General features: G+C 43.5%; 1 protein-coding gene and 1 long non-coding RNA gene across 3 annotated transcripts in view; one reads left to right on the plus strand and one right to left on the minus strand.

Annotated features, from left to right (window-relative positions):
- Positions 1-16475, plus strand: part of GABRA4 (gamma-aminobutyric acid type A receptor subunit alpha4) — a 60733-nt gene that overhangs the window by 32893 nt on the left and 11365 nt on the right. Inside the window, exons 4-8 of the mRNA XM_081020027.1 lie at positions 37-257; positions 353-435; positions 2189-2332; positions 4787-4939; positions 13171-13430. Coding sequence (XP_080876153.1) covers positions 37-257; positions 353-435; positions 2189-2332; positions 4787-4939; positions 13171-13430 — 861 coding nt within the window. The remainder of the gene's footprint in view (positions 1-36; positions 258-352; positions 436-2188; positions 2333-4786; positions 4940-13170; positions 13431-16475) is intronic.
- LOC308484988 lies at positions 4957-9724 on the minus strand. Of its 2 annotated transcripts, none has more exons than XR_013990270.1 (3): positions 9507-9724; positions 6657-8819; positions 4957-5086 (listed from the first exon to the last, which is right to left on the minus strand). It is a non-coding gene; the product is annotated as an uncharacterized lncRNA (long non-coding RNA). The 2 variants fall into 2 exon arrangements; XR_013990271.1 differs by having other exon boundaries at positions 4971-5090.

Here is a 16475-nt window from a genome sequence, read left to right on the forward strand (position 1 = left end):
ACATATTAAGTTTGTGTCTCTTCCAAATTACTGTAGGAATACACGATGGATGTTTTCTTTCGTCAGACGTGGGTCGACAAAAGATTAAGATATGATGGTCCCATTGAAATTCTAAGACTTAACAACTTGATGGTTACCAAAGTGTGGACACCAGACACTTTCTTCCGGAATGGGAAAAAATCTGTCTCACATAATATGACAGCCCCAAATAAACTATTCAGAATCATGAGAAATGGTACCATCCTTTATACAATGAGGTAGTTGATTTATCTATCTTTCCGTTCTTTTATTTTACTTTGCGTGAGAGAGGGAACACATCATTCTGGGGCTAATTCTATTTTGTTCCTTATAGGCTCACCATAAGTGCTGAGTGCCCCATGAGATTGGTCGATTTCCCAATGGATGGTCATGCCTGTCCTCTGAAATTTGGGAGTTGTAAGTCACACAGACCTTCTCTACTTAACGTTTTATGTATGAAACTGGTCAGATAATATCCAGAGCTGCATGGCTTAGGTCAATTGAAATTAATAGCAGGGGATATCACTGGACTGGTTGAGAAATGGCAGCTTAAAACAAGGGAGAAGGGAGTTGGGAAAAGTTCTGCTGTTTTGCTTCTTGGTGTTGGCTACTGTGTGGTACCCATCTCTGCCATTTCTCAAAGTTTTGTGTGTGTGTTAAAAACAACCACCCCTCAGTGTTTCTCCATCCCTGCTTTACTCAAAGTTGTGCGGCTATTTAAAACCACCATGTTCCTGTCAGTGTTTCTTCATCCCTGCCTTACTCAAACTTCTGCTATTGTTTAAAATAGCTGTCCCCCCCCCTTTAAGTGTCTCTCCCTTCTCACTGTACTCAAAGCTCTCCCTCATCCATTTCTCGCCAGCTCATGTGACAGAGATAAAGGTTGTGGAGCCCTCTAATATTCCATAGTACAATGTATTTTGCTCCTGGTACCATGTGTTTTCTTCAGTGTGAAGTTCCAGGGGCACTGTAGTAATTTAGAATATATATATATTTCATTAACAAGAAGACACCCATATGTGTACAACACCCATCAACTGAACTTAACCTTCTCTAAGTGAACAAGTTCAATGGCACACTTGCTCTTAAAATTCTGTTTCATCTTAAAGATACAGTAACATATATCATCATGGGGTGTGTGCACAAAGATGGCTGTGGGGGCAATCTGGGTGTAAAGAAGAGCTGAGAAAAGTGAGGAAGGGGGAGGAAATGTGGGGTGCAGGTAAAAATGGGGTGTTGCAAAAAAAAAAGAGGGGAAAGGAGGCAAGGGAATGGGAGAAGTGCCATGAAAAGAAATGCAGAATAGAATGGGATGGTGGCTTCACAACTGATTGGAAACTGAAAATGAAGCTAATTGCTATGTGTGGCTTGAGGAAGATTCAGGAGTTTACCAGTAGGGTAGTTTGTGTTCAAGAGGAAGTTGCACATAAGGAGGGAGAGGAGGAGGAGGCATGAATATACGGCCTCGGCCCAGTATACCTGAAGGAGCGTCTCCACCCCCATCATTCAGCCCAGACACTGAGATCCAGCGCCGAGGGCCTTCTGGCAGTTCCCTTGCTGCGAGAAGCCAAGTTTCAGGGAACCAGGCAGAGGGCCTTCTCGGTAGTGGCGCCCGCCCTGTGGAATGCCCTCCCTTCAGATGTGAAGGAAATAAGCAGCTATCTTCTTTTTAAAAGACATCTGAAGGCAGCCCTGTTTAGGGAAGTTTTTAATATTTAATGCTGTATTTTTTTTAACACTTGATTGGAAGCCACCCAGAGTTGCTGGGGAAACTCAGCCAGATGGACGGGGTATAAATAAATTATTATTATTATTATTATTATTATTATTATTATTATTATTATTGGGGTGAAGGTGGAAATGGCTGTAAAGCGGAGTCACTGCAGAATTGAAGAGAGAAACTGCTTCAGAAATGGGGTTGGGAAGGTGAAAAATTAGCTTAGTAATTGTATGGGGTGGGAAGAGGAAGCTCTAGGGGTTAATATGGGGCGAATGTCAGTGGTGGGTCTGGCAAGCACAGCTGAGCAGCAGTTCACTCCTTAGTAAAAAAATAAAAATATAATTATTAAGGTGACTGGCTAATCAAAGTAAAAAAAACCTGAAGCGCTCCAAAGGCCTGTTGGCATGAATAGGTTAAGACCCAACATTTTAATTGTATGTATTTTTCCAGATGCATATCCAAAGAGTGAAATGATTTACACCTGGACAAAAGGACCTAAGAATTCAGTGGAAGTTCCTGAAGAGTCTTCCAGTTTAGTTCAGTATGACCTGCTTGGGCATACAGCATCCACTGATACTGTTAAATCCATTACAGGTAAGAATCTAGTTGGTGATAATCAACTTAAGGGGTGGAGTTAGCGGTCTAATTTTGTTTTAGCCAAAGATGTTTTGGAAATCTCAGTGTAGCCTAAGAGGCATAATAAGCATATGACAAACCCTAGACCATTTATCTCCAGGCTTACACTAAAGCAGATAGCCTGTTGCTGCATGCTGTGCTGTCTCTCTTCGGAAAGCAAAGTGAAAATGGTTGAAAATGCAAGATTGTCGCTACCGACATATTTTCATAGCCGTGCTGCTGGCAAGTGTTGATCTTTGTGATTTATCATGCTACAAATTGCATGCAGATTGGCCAACTAAATCCCTATTAGAATTGCTGCTGGAGCAAACACATTAAACATAACAGCTATTACTGCTGGGTTGTTTTTTAAATTTTTTAATATATTTTTGTGTAGTGATAAAAAATAGCAACAGGCAGCAGTGTGAGAAGTGGCAGTGTTTAAGATCTGTGGGTGTTTTTGTTTTTCATTTTTTTAAAAATGATGGCTGTTGGTTGGTTATATGATTGTATTGCTAAACGCTCTATTACTGGTGCAGTTTGAAACATGCTCTAGCAGAGATCACGACAGAATTAAGCAACAGAGGGAGCAGATGTAGGCGACAGATTTCCGAGTGTCGTTATTGATAGCAAGATGAAGCAATATTTTCCTAATGTATTGGATATTATCTGTAAGTGAGATATCACTGATCTATAATGGAATATCAGGCCAAGATTCTTAGATTGCTCCTTAAGAAGGTGTCTCCGTGATCTTGGTAAAAAATCTCAGTATGTACCGTATTTTTCGCTCTATAAGACGCACCAGACCACAAGACGCACCTAGTTTTTGGAGGAGGAAAACAAGAAAAAAAATATTCTGAATCTCAGAAGTCAGAACAGCAAGAGGGATCACTGCACAGTGAAAGCAGCAATCCTCTTGCTGTTCTGGCATCTGGGATAGCTGTGCAGCCTGCATTCGCTCCATAAGACGCACACACATTTCCCCTTACTTTTTAGGAGGGAAAAAGTGAATCTTATAGAGAAAAAAATACAGTAATTATAAAACAACTAGATCCTGGAGTGTAATGGACTTCCCAGCAAGATGCCTTTACATTTCCGTCGACTTCTTTTAAAATTGAGTTTGAATAGCAGCCCAAATCTGGAATGATGGTTTCATACCAGAATTTCCACCAGAAGGCTCAGGTTGTTTATAGCTTTCCTTTAAGTGGGTGGGTGGTATGTGGGAGGAGAAGATGGGCGGAAGTGAGGCAATTAATTGAGCATTTTGATCATGCTTTGGGTTTTGGCAGGCAATTTATTTTCACGGTGTGGAATGAAGAACATTGGTCTGGTTCTATCCTGCACACAGTTGCACTTTGGAACAGACCTGACCCATCATGGGCTTAATAAACCTCCTGTTCTTAATGCATGCCCTAGACTGGAGAAACAGGGATGGAAAAACAGTGACAGGCAGGTGGCCAGCGACAACACATCTGGTCAACTATGTTTGGCTCTGTAGACTAGGACATGAGCATGGGAGAAGGCATGCAAGCCTGTAATATGTTTGATAATCCTTAGCTCTTTACTGTCTTGGCTTTGAAACTCATTTGCTCTTGTGCAGCATTTTTTGGTAGGTCCTAAGCCTGACTCCAAGTAGGATGGAGAGCCAGCCCATTTCTTTTCAGGTGGACCTATAACCACCTCACTTCATCCCCCCCCTCCTGCTTTGAGCATTGGACTGGTCCCAAGGTCCCAAGCATACTTTCCATACAGCCACTATTATGGAAAATTTCCCATTGCAGGCCCCACTGAAATGAATGGGTACTCAACTACACAAGCCCAGGGAGGTGCTTTTGTGCTGCCCCCATTCATTTCAATGGGGTTTAAATGGGAGAACTTCACCTGGTGAATAACAACTATGCTTGGTATTCATTGGCTTAAAAAAATCAATGAAAGGAAGACATTTTCTTGGTGCATCTGTTGAAAATATAATCCTGAAGTAGTAATTATATGTTTTCCAGATGCTGCAGTATCAGAACAGACAGCTAATATTTTACTTATACTTATTTTTCCCACCCTCCAGCGTATACCTACATATCTTTATGGTACGTGAAAGTATGAGGGATGTCAAACAGTCCCTATTATTTCATGTTTTACATCCCACCTCCTGGGTAGTATTTTAAGATCTACTTGTTTTCCCTGGAATCAGTATGGCTTTTGTTTATTATTATATATCCTGTTCTTCCTATGTGGAGCTTGGAGTGACTCATGTGAGCTCCCACTGCTGTCTTAGCTAGGCTGAAACTTCGTTCAATTTAGTGAATCTTCATGTTTTCAGAGTTAAATGAACTGAATGCAATTTGAGTAGCTGGAGAATATGTTAAAATAAATAAATAAATCTGGGTGTACTGAAAGTTTTTTTTTTAAATGACTTTTGGCTTCCCCCCCTTTAAGGTGAATATGTCGTTATGACAGTACACTTCCACCTCAGACGAAAAATGGGTTATTTTATGATACAAACATACATCCCATGCATCATGACTGTGATCCTCTCTCAAGTTTCATTTTGGATCAATAAGGAGTCTGTTCCTGCCAGAACTGTTTTTGGTAAGTCTCACCACTGACTTTGTATGTCTTTTTAGTCTTCTTGAGGAGCCCAGCTGATTTGAATGAGAGATTTGGCCAAGGAAGGAGTATGCCCTCAGGCTCTGAATCTGTAATGTCAGCTTCGCTCATACAGGCCCCTTTCTCCTCCTGCCTTGGCGAGAGTGAATTGAAAAAGCAATTAGGAAAATCGATTACGCGATATTAGAATGAAGCACATTAAAATGCAATTTGAAAGAGGATGCTCCAATTGACACTGAAAGCAAGAGGAGACAAACGGCATGGAGGCAGCGCACAGGGAGCTGAGGGGGAAAATCTGGGTTTCTGACAAAGGAGAGGAGAATACAGATACAGCTGAAGCAATTTTCTAAAGAAGTTATCTTTCTAAACCTCAGCATTGCCATGCATTGGAGAAGGATTAATCAAGTGGAGACCATTGAACCAAAAGACCTATTAAGCAGTACATTTCAGAGGGAGATGAATAAAAGAGGTTAAAATTAGGCCTGGCAGGGGCGGACTTTCCATCTGAAAGAGAAATCTGAATATGTATGTATTACTTAGCCCTCCTCCATTTCATCCCAGCAAGAAATCGCAAAAGAAAACTCCAGTGGCGGCTTTTCTTGTTGAGGCTGTAGAAAGGTAATAGGTTTTACAGAACTGAAAGTGCTTTGATATAGATCCATTTTTGCTTGGGGTGTATAGATTTATCCCCACCTAAGCCTAAGTTGTCTCTGCTCAGACAGGTTCCCATAATAAATTAAAGCCTGATAAATAGGTTTTGTCAGAGATGACGTTGATGTTTCATCGATGTTTTTATGGCTCTGCTGTTGATTTTGTCCTTATATGTTTTACTCCACCTTGCTTGATTTCTACGAAAGTGCAGATTATTAAATTCATGAATAAATAAATAATGGTGGGATGGATTCAGAAATCCATATTAGGGCAATGCCTTTATTGGGCTAACCAAAAGGTCACAAAAGTTTTTGAGTTGCCCTGAACTCCTAATATGACTCGATCAGTGATTCCCAAACGTGGGTCTCCAGCTGTTTTTGAACTACAGTTCCCATCATCCCTGACCACTGATCCTGCTAGCTAGGGATGATGGGAATGGTAGTCCAAAAAATGCTGGAGACACAAGTTCAGGAAACCCTGATTTAGAGGGTTGGTTGGAGACTCTCTCTCACACACAGACACCCCACACAAATGACCTGGGAGACAGGATTCTGAATTGGAGGAATTTTGGATTCTCCCCCCACCCCCATGGCTGACATGACTATCTTTAGTGGGATAGTATTTGTATGTGCACCCAGCAGGCAGGTGGTGATGTGTATGCTGTAATGGGTTGTGGTGGGTGGCTGTCAATTACAAAGGGGGTTTGGGGTTGGCTTACCCACACCAAGAGGAGCTCAGAAGGATGGAAAGTATCCATGGTAACTTAAATAACATTGTTGCCTTTGACTGTCCTGTATAAGTAAGGCTGATGAGCATTTAGCAATGCGTTTGCTGTACTGTGTGTGTTGCCAGAGAACTATTTGTTGTAGGATGGGTGCTGCTCCTGCTGGCAAGCTTCTTGAGCTCCACACAATGTCATCCAAATGCCAGCCTGTATTTTTCTCCTTATTTACCTAACAAGCCTAGAAGTGTCTACTTGGAAGTCCCACCTAACTCAATGAGGCTTACTTCCAGGAAACCAGGTATTGCAGCTTTAATCTAGACTTACCCTTTCCATGGAAAATCCAATCAGTTAAAAAACTTTGTTGTTGTTGTTTAGTTGTTTAGTCGTGTCCGACTCTTCGTGACCCCTGGACCAGAGCACACCAGGCATGCCTGTCTTCCACTGCCTCCCGCAGTTTGGCCAAACTCATGTTTTGAGAACATTGTCCAACCATCTCGTCCTTTGTCGTCCCCTTCTCCTTGTGCCCTCCATCTTTCCCAACATCAGGGCCTTTTCCAGGGAGTCTTCTCTTCTTATGAGGTGGCCAAAGTATTGGAGCCTCAGCTTCAGGATCTGTCCTTCCAGTGAGTATTCAGGGCTGATTTCCTTCAGAATGGATAGGTTTGATCTTCTTGCAGTCCATGGGACTTTCAAGAGTCTCCTCCAGCACCATATTTCAAAAGAATCAATTCTTCGGCGATCAGCCTTCTTTATGGTCCAGCTCTCATTTCCATACATCTCCACTGGGAAAACCATAGCTTTAACTATACGGACCTTTGTTGGCAAGGTGATGTCTGCTTTTTAAGATGCTGTCTAGGTTTGTCATTGCTTTTCTCCCAAGAAGCAGGCATCTTTAATTTCATGACTGCTGTCACCATCTGCAGGGATCATGGAGCCCAAGAGAGTAAAATCTCTCACTGCCTCCATTTCTTCCCCTTCTATTTGCAAGGAGATGATGGGACCAAAAAACCTAGTTGCCAATAAACCATTGGTGGTATTAAGTCCCCATCTGAACGCACCCTGAAGTTTGTAGCAATAAACCTTCATTTGCTGGTCTTTGTGCTCAAAGGTGAAAATGCTTTAAAAAAATACTGTATAGTTTCCTTGGATTTTTTTTCTAGCTAGCAGTCATTCAGCAAGTTTGGAAAATTCCATCATTCCAAGAAGTACAGTTCAGTGTTTCCTGCTTTGTTTGTTCTCTTTCCCATCAGAGGCGCTTCAGGCTCCCAGCGGCCTGCCTTTGTCTTGTTAGATTTGATTATATGAGAAGCAGGGTCTTGCATAGCCATTCAGATTACATTTCTCCATCTTCAAGCAGGCATGAAGAAGCTCTTTATATTTTTAATGTTTACAGAGACCCAGCAGCTTTTGTCTGGGTGAAAAGTTTTCAATGGGAAGCTCTTATAAGTACAGCTGATGCCAAGAGCCAGGGATAGCTAATGTGAGCCAGCTTCATGTAAAATAAACATGATGGTTCAGGGTTTCATCATCCCCCTCCTTTGCAAAAAATGCTTATGAAACAGTGAGATGTTCTAGGTGTGAGACTAGAGGAAGGGCAAGGCCCAGCTAAGACATTTCTCTGTCTGAGGCAAATATTATGCTCCCCATGCCATACCACTCACCAGAAGCAGACTAATCAAGTGTCTGTATTTTCCAGAGACAGTCCCAGATTTACAGAAGCCATCTCGGTTTCTAATCTGATCCTGGAATGTTCCACTTTTCCTTAGACAGGGGTGCCCAAACCTTTTCCAAAAGGGCCAGATTTGATGAAGTGAACATGCATGAGGGCTGGCCAAAGTTGTTGAACTTTTTTTAGATTGAAGTAGGATTTTACCCAAGGACATATACTGCCACAGGGGCCGGATTAAATTGACCGGCGGGCTGGATTAGGCCCCCGAAACGGACTTTGGACACGCCTGCCTTAGGACATCTCTATTTTCATTGGAGAAATGTTGAAGGGTATGGTTATGTGACCTCAAGCCAAGGAGATAAGTAACTATACAACCTTCATAGCCAGTGTGGTGTAGTGGTGTAGAGTGGTAGACTCGTAATCTGGGGAACCGGGTTAGCGTCTCCACTCCTCCACATGCAGCTGCTGCGTGACCTTGGGCTAGTCACACTTCTTTGAAGTCTCTCAGCCCCACTCACCTCACAGAGTGTTTGTTGTGAGGGAGGAAGGGAAAGGAGAATGTTAGCCGCTTTGAGACTCCTTCGGGTAGTGATAAAGTGGGATATCAAATCCAAACTACTTTTCTTCTTCTTCTTCTTCTTCTTCTTCTTCTTCTTCTTCTTCTTCTTCTTCTTCTTCTTCTTCTTCAGACATCTGAAGGCAGCCCTTTATAGGGAAGGGTTATTATGGGATGGGATGTCCTTGTTTTCATTGGAGAAATGTTGGAGGGTATGCTCTCTTTCCATATTCCCAGATGAATCTCATTCCTAGTAGCCTTCCTGCAGAAAGATTTAACAGATAAAGAGCTTCCTTAAAAAGTGCCAAGTGATAATCCTGCCATTTCCCCTCCAAGAAGCAAAGTGAATTGTTCCCATTAATATCGATGTCAACAGTTCTATTTGGATTACGAGAGGAATAAGAACAGTCACAGTTTAGGCTACAACATAAATATATTAGCATTCATATGCCAATTAGGCAATCTGATACTCTCTTTAAAAAGACTTGAGTTTTTAATGAAATACACGATAGGATAATACTTAACAATTAAATATCCGGGGAGCACTTCTCTGCTGTGCTTCTGTGTATATACCCAGAGAGAATCAGAAGGATTAACAGTAGTCTTTTGTTATGTTTGGAATTACTATTTTAATCTGAAAGGCCCCTTCAAAATAAAATGTGTAAGTTCCCAAATAAAGGAATTGTCTTCCAGTAGGATACAATCCCTGTCTACATAATGCAACACACTTCCCCCCCCCCCTGTGCTTTCTGCCTGTACTGCCCAACTCCCCAGCATGAGATCTGGAAAGTGGCTGCCTCTTGGAGGCTGCCAGAAGGGAATCATCTCTTTGGGGTGATTCCTCATGGATCTGAGGCCAAGTCTTCAAACTTTTGCCCTGCTGGACACAGCAAGGAGAGCAGCTCCCTGCTAAGCTGTGGCAAGATTCCAGGGGGTTCCAGGAGCTCACCTAGGGCCTGTGTTCCCATGAGAGTTAGGATGTGTCTTCAGAAATATGGTTTCGTTACACATATTTACACCTTTAGTCAGCATGGTCAGCTTAAGAGGGGCTTGTTCCCCACAGCCGTACAGCACTGGAGTCCAAGGTATCTCACCCGGCCTGCCTTCAGCCAAGCTCTCAGCTGTCCTCAGGCCTCATGCCAAAGACCCCAACCTCTTCTTGTGACATCACACCCAGTTACCATGGCAACCTTCCAAATTCCATGTCTCTGTTCACACCTCAGGCCGGGGTGGGGGGGAAAAGGACAGTTATCGTGCATTGCCAATGGTCCTCAGCAACCCTGCATTGTTTCTTAGTGCCCCCAGTTTGGCCAGATAGTTGATGTTGTCGACTGCTGAAACCTGGTTTGCTGATGTAGTGTGTGCCCCTTACAGTATCCGATCTTTATTTTATTAGGTATCTGGCCTGCCATTGTTAGAGGCACCAATCTTGAGTAAGGAAACTTGCTCCGAAATGAGAGTTTTCTACCCAAGATCCCTTGGGCTCAGCCTCATTTCAATGGACTGTAGTTAATAATAATAATAATAATAATAATAATAATAATAATTTATTATTTATACCCCACCCATCTGGCTGGGTTTCCCCAGCCACTCTGGGCGGCTTCCAACAAAACACTAAAATACAGTAACCTATTAAACATTAAAAGCTTCCCTAAACAGGGCTGCCTTCAGATGTCTTCTAAAAGTTTGGTACTGTCGTTATTTTTCTCTTTGACATCTGGTGGGAGGGCGTTCCACAGGGCGGGTGCCACTACCGAGAAGGCCCTCTGCCTGGTTCCCTGTAGCTTTGCTTCTCGTAATGAGGGAACCGCCAGAAGGCCCTCGGCGCTGGACCTCAGTGTCCAGGTAGAACGATGGAGGTGGAGACGCTCCTTCAGGTATTCTGGGCTGAGGCCGTTTAGGGTTTTAAGGGTCAGCACCAACACTTCGAATTGTGCTTGGAAACGTACTGGGAGCCAGTGTAGGTCTTTTCAGTGAGGTCACCTCCTCTCTGCTTCCCCATACTCTTGCTTTTGATGCTTCTGTTAATTTCTTTATCCTCTTCTGCATCGCAAGGCAGATGTGAATGTGCATACCAAACCCACGCTTCAGGTGATCCTGAATCCACATTAAATATGTTTTTAGATGTGCTGTCAGATGCCCAGAGTGGCTGGGGAAACCCAGCCAGATGGGCGGGGTATAAATAAATTAATAATAATAATAATAATAATAATGTCTCAAGTGTGCATTGTGACACAGATGCAGTTTTGAAAGTGTACAGTCTAAACACAAACTTTCCATGCACAGCTTTCCTTTTGCTGGAATGAGCACATGTGTGCATGCACACACATGCACACAGCATTGCAGAACACAGAGAGCCTTTCCCCGAGGTGGTTATGCTCTGTACTAATTCAAGCTGCAGCCTCAGTCCTAGAGCTGTAAGTGGATTGTTCCATATCATTAGAGCTATATTACAGAACTGTCAGGAGGAACACTGTACTGCTGTATTTGATCACATACCGCTGTCTCCTTGGCTGCTTTATTAAAATGTATAGTCTCTCATGTTATTTTAAAGCAATATTGAGTTCATTCTTCCTCTCTGCCTTCTGGTGGAGAAAGAGAGAGAGAGAGAGCCATAAACAGAATTTGCAGTGGAATCACTGTCATTTAGAGCTCTGAGCTTCAGTGGAGCCTTTTAGGTTTGCAAAAAATAGGTTTTTGCCCCCCCCCCACCCTCCTTGGATAAAACGCTTTAATTGCTATTGGGGTCACGTAGACCACAACTAAGTAAGATTTTTTAAAAAGCAATAACAAGATGTATTGGACCCAGGGATTCAATCTGTAGTGGTATGTCTTTAAAAATACACTGGAAAATCATACAGCACATAGCACAGCAGGTTTCAATTGCTAAAACAGGCGTAAAAATAATCAGTTGACTGGTCCACCAAGACCTTGATCAATTTTCAAGTATGAAAACTTTTTTGACCACAGTCAGAGTTCTAGGCATTCTTTCACGGAAGTAATGACTCCATTTTAATGTAAAATTATGAATTTGTTTTCAGTGCTTATAATGAGTGCATGCAACTGTATCCAAATGATATTAGGGTGTGTATGTAATGGCAGCCCCCATGTTAATGCCCGTGATGTCTCATGGATCCTGGCTATCTCTAGTAGCTAGGAATAAAAAATATGGAATGGGTGAGGCCATAGTTTTAACTTCTGCATTAATCTAAAATAGTTATGGTGCTGTTAAAGGAGAGTTTTCACCACACTGGAGTAACTTAGACACTAACAGTCAGTGTGGCATTGTGGCTAGAAGAAGAAGAAGAAGAGTTTGGATTTGATATCCTGCTTTATCACTACCCGAAGGAGTCTCAAAGCAGCTAACATTCTCCTTTCCCTTCCTCCCCCACAACAAACACTCTGTGAGGTGAATGAGGCTGAGAGACTTCAGAGAAGTGTGACTAGCCCAAGGTCACCCAGCAGCTGCATGTGGAGGAGCAGAGACGCGAACCCGGTTCACCAGATTACGAGTCTACCACTCTTAACCACTACACCACACTGGCTCTCCAGTGAATGCTGGACTAGTACCTGGGAGACCGAGGGTTCGAATCTGCCCTTGACCATGAAGCTCGTTGGGTGACCTCTCAGCCAAACCTACCTAGAAGCTTGTCGGGTGACCTCTCATTGCCTCTCAGCCAAACCTACTTTGCAGGGCTGTTGCGGGGATTAACTGAGGAGGGGGAGAACCATGTATGCCACCTGTCACAGACTGGCTGGATGATAAAGAGTGGTAGGAAGCATCAGGCGGGAGATCCCCATGGGAAACCCCAGAGGAGGAAGGCTCAGAGCCAAGAAAATTGATGGAGGTCAGAGGGAGAAGAGTGGGAGGAGGGATTGGAGGCCGAGAGGCAGCAGGATATAGGGAGCAAGGAGAGTTGGTGACCGGGAACTGTTCTGACTCAGAGGCTAAAGTAGAAAAATTCCAGGGGCCTGCCTCTCCTACTGCGACAAACTCCCCTCTCCACTAGTCTCCAAGGACATGCAAGGCGATGTGTAGAGTGGAGCAGAGATTACAGGTGCCCAGGTGAAGTTTGAGACTGCTTGGAAAACATCCGGCAGAGGAGGAGCCCTAGAGGAAGTGGAAGGTGAGGACTGTCAGTCCTGGGAACTAGCAGGGCAAGTCCTGCTGGAAGTGTTGCTAAGTTGTATGCCATATTCTTGAATAAAGAATTAGCTGCACCAATAGTCTCTGCTTCCTGTGTGCTGACCGACATCTGGGCCCAGCCCTGACACTACCTTGAGTTCCTTGGGCTGGGAAAAGGGATATGATTGCAATCAATCAATCAATCAATCAATCAATCAATCAATACCGCACTCATGCAGTGTTTCATCCTCCCCACTTTAATTTCAGCTGGGGTCTCATTTGTCTCAATGCTTTTTAATGAAATCCTCAAATGCACTCCTCCCCCCCTTTTTGGTAAGGAGAGTGTTGAAACACTTCCAAACTATTTCAACTTGCACCATTTTGTATTTGGCTATGGCCCCAAATATATTGGAGTGATTTTTTAATTTAAAAAATTGATATGATTCTCAAATGCAGCAGCGTTGCTTTGCTTCTTTTCTTTTTACAGGGATAACAACGGTTTTGACCATGACAACTCTGAGCATCAGTGCGCGGCATTCTTTGCCCAAAGTCTCCTACGCCACCGCCATGGACTGGTTCATTGCCGTGTGCTTCGCCTTCGTCTTCTCTGCGCTGATTGAGTTTGCAGCTGTCAACTATTTCACTAACATTCAGATGGAAAAAGCCAAAAGGAAGGCTGCGAGATCTGCTCCTGAAGTTCCAGCAACTCCTATGCAGAAGGAAAACTGTGCAGAAGAGGCACCCACGGTATTTAGCCTATTTAATACAGTATGCATTAAAACGTGACTAGTGAAATGTTGACCAAAAGTGCATTCAAAGCTGGGACAGGGTTGAAGTGCATGGTCAGCTTCCATTCTAGGGTGGTTTGAACCCATCTTGCTTTCCACTGTCCTCTAGCTTCCTTTGAGACTGTTACTTTTGTCCACAGCCTAGACTGCACCCTTACTTAAACTGACTTCTTTGTCATTTCCCTTCAATCTTACATTTCAGTGTTACTTAGTGTTACTAAGTGTTACTACAGTAACATTTCAGTGTTACTAAGGCAGAAAGCAGTGCATCTGCAACACCAGTAGCAATTACAGTGGTACCTCGGTTTTCGAGCGTAATCCGTTCCGGAAGACAGTTCGAGTTCTGAAACATTTGAAAACCAAAAACTCAACAGCCGAAAGCTAGGCCTCAGGATCTTGCACTCAGCGGAAGCTGCGTAGCATGTTCGACTTCTGAGGTGTGTTCAAAAACTGAAGCATTTCCGGGTTTATGGTGTTTGAAAACCGAAATGTTCGTCAGTGGAGACGTTCGAAAACTGAGATACCTGAAACTGTTCTTAACCTGAAGCACCACTTTAGCTAATGGGGCTTCCCGCTGCCGCCGTGCCGCCGGAGCACAATTTCTGTTCTCATCCTGAAGCAAAGTTCTTAACCCCAGGTACTATTTCTGGGTTAGCGAAGTTTGTAACCTGAACCATATGTAACCTGAAGCGTATGTAACCTGTACACTCTTTTGCTCCCCTTAAAACCAGACCTCTTTGCTTTACTTCCTTGTTGCCATTTTCCTAGATAGGCAAGGAGGTCTGAAGGTCAAAAATATAGATTATGTTAAAGAGTAGGCAGCTCCATGTAGCATATTTAAACTTAAAAGTAAGCTTGTGGGGCCCTTATTCAGATCAGGATCACTGCATGTGAGGAAGAAAGGTTTATTTATAATCTCCTGTACCATCTTTCCCAGCCGCCTCCATGCTCTAAGTAGCAAATAGAAAAAAGCTCCCATGGGCATCAATGGGAGCTTCCACCTACCTTTCACTACTTGGTGTTGGGCTGATTCTGGGGGAAATCATAGTGGGGAAAGGAACGATTGAACTTCCTTTCTTTGCATGCTGTGGTCTCAGTCTACATTGTACCGCCATGATTACTTTGAAGATTGGATGCTGGACTTGCTGTGGGCTTGGTTTCTGGGACTGGATCCAACCTATGATCCTGGGACTCATGATGTGACTCTTCTGTACACTTTTAACCAGGATTTTCAAAGCTAGAAAGCTTTGAAGCTAGGAAGGCTTCTCACAATTCTATCTTTCAAATTGGTGTCTACCATGTGTCAACGCCATTTTGGAAAATCCTTTCCGAGACCATTCTTCAGGCTGCATATTCTCAAAAAATTTCCTTGGCCCAGTCCAAAGAAAGTGGATTGGATCCTGCAGGCAGAGATGGAATTGTATACATTCCTTATTTAGTGCCATGTTTTAAGGGTGTGATAAAACGAACAGGAAACGCAGAGGCTTTTATTTTCACTTGACGCATCTGAAGGAAATTACCCTCCATTAAACTGTTATCGGAAGCAGACATCCACATGAGACATTGCTGTATAAAATGAATCCTCAGCTCATTTAGGCTGACCCTGAGATAAAGCCACATCATCAAAGTGCTATCACACAATCTGAACTGGCTGTCAAGGCTGGGGATCAGGTTGCTGCCTGTACTTTACATTCGGACTCAAAATATTACAGCAACAGAACAGCTGCCATATCCAGCGCATGCTCAACTCAGGGGTGAGGAACAAGGGTTTAAGATCCATCCCAAGTGGAAAAGGTTCCTTTGCCAATCAGCCAAGAAGAGAGAGACAACAGGGCTGATAAATCCTACATGTCATGGAGCTGTAGTCTCCTTCCTCTTCACTCCCAGGCCCCACACTTAGTGTTCAAAGTCTCCCCTTGGGATCAGCCATCTCCGCCCCCCCTGAAGAATACTCCTGGGAATGATAACATAGCAAGGGTATTTTATTCCCAGGAAAGCCACAAGATTGCTGCAGCCAGTCAAGATGATGCTTGATGTGGTGGCAAGCCTTTAAAAAAGAAAGTGGTGAGCAGGAAAGGAAAAGCACTTTGACTGCCCCATATTAAAACATCACCAGAAAAGAAGAAGTACATAAGTAAATAGGAAGCGAGAAGGACATGGATTTGCATATAATATGAAAATGTATATGTATAGATGTCAATCCAGATATAATTAAAGGTAAAGGTAAAGGGACCCCTGACCATTAGGTCCAGTCATGGCTGACTCTGGGGTTGTGGCGCTCATCTCGCTTTATTGGCCAAGGAAGCCGGCGTACAGCTTCCACGTCAGCACGACTAAGCCACTTCTAGCGAACCAGAGCAGCGCACAGAAACACCGTTTACCTTCCTGCTGGAGTGGTACCTATTTATCTACTTGCCCTTTGATGTGCTTTCGAACTGCTAGGTTGGCAGGAGCGGGGACCGAGCAATGGGAGCTCACCCCGTTGCGGGGATTCGAACCGCCGACCTTCTGATCGGCAAGTCCTAGGCTCTGTGGTTTAACCCACTGTGCCACCCGTGTCCCCCAGATATAATTACTATAATTTAAATAAGAACACATCTCACCACAGTGGAGGAGACTGGGGCAAGGTGGCCCGCGTGCCTATTCAGGTGCTATTGATGGGCAACTTCAAAGCCTTTCTTCTCCTTTCTTATGGCTCCTCATTTTTAAACTGGACTTGGGCCAGGCTGCCCTTCAGATAGACGTCTTCTTCAGTTAAAGGATTGTCATCTGTAAAGCAGGACGCAATGGCACCCTGTTGGAGCCATCCATGGCCAGTCTCATGTGATATGAATGCAAATGTAACAAAAGAGTTTGATGGGACTTGGAAATAATTTTAAACCTTCTGGTTGCTTCTGAGATTTACTTGTACTTCTGTAATTAAACTCTTCCCTGCCCCCGCTCTTTCCACCGCAAGTACCAACATTTGGCCTAAAGCATAAGCAATTATTATTTTTTTCTTGGT

This window comes from Podarcis pityusensis, assembly GCF_964106645.2.
Source record: "Podarcis pityusensis genome assembly, chromosome: 9".
In the NCBI taxonomy this organism is placed as follows: Eukaryota; Metazoa; Chordata; class Lepidosauria; order Squamata; family Lacertidae; genus Podarcis; species Podarcis pityusensis.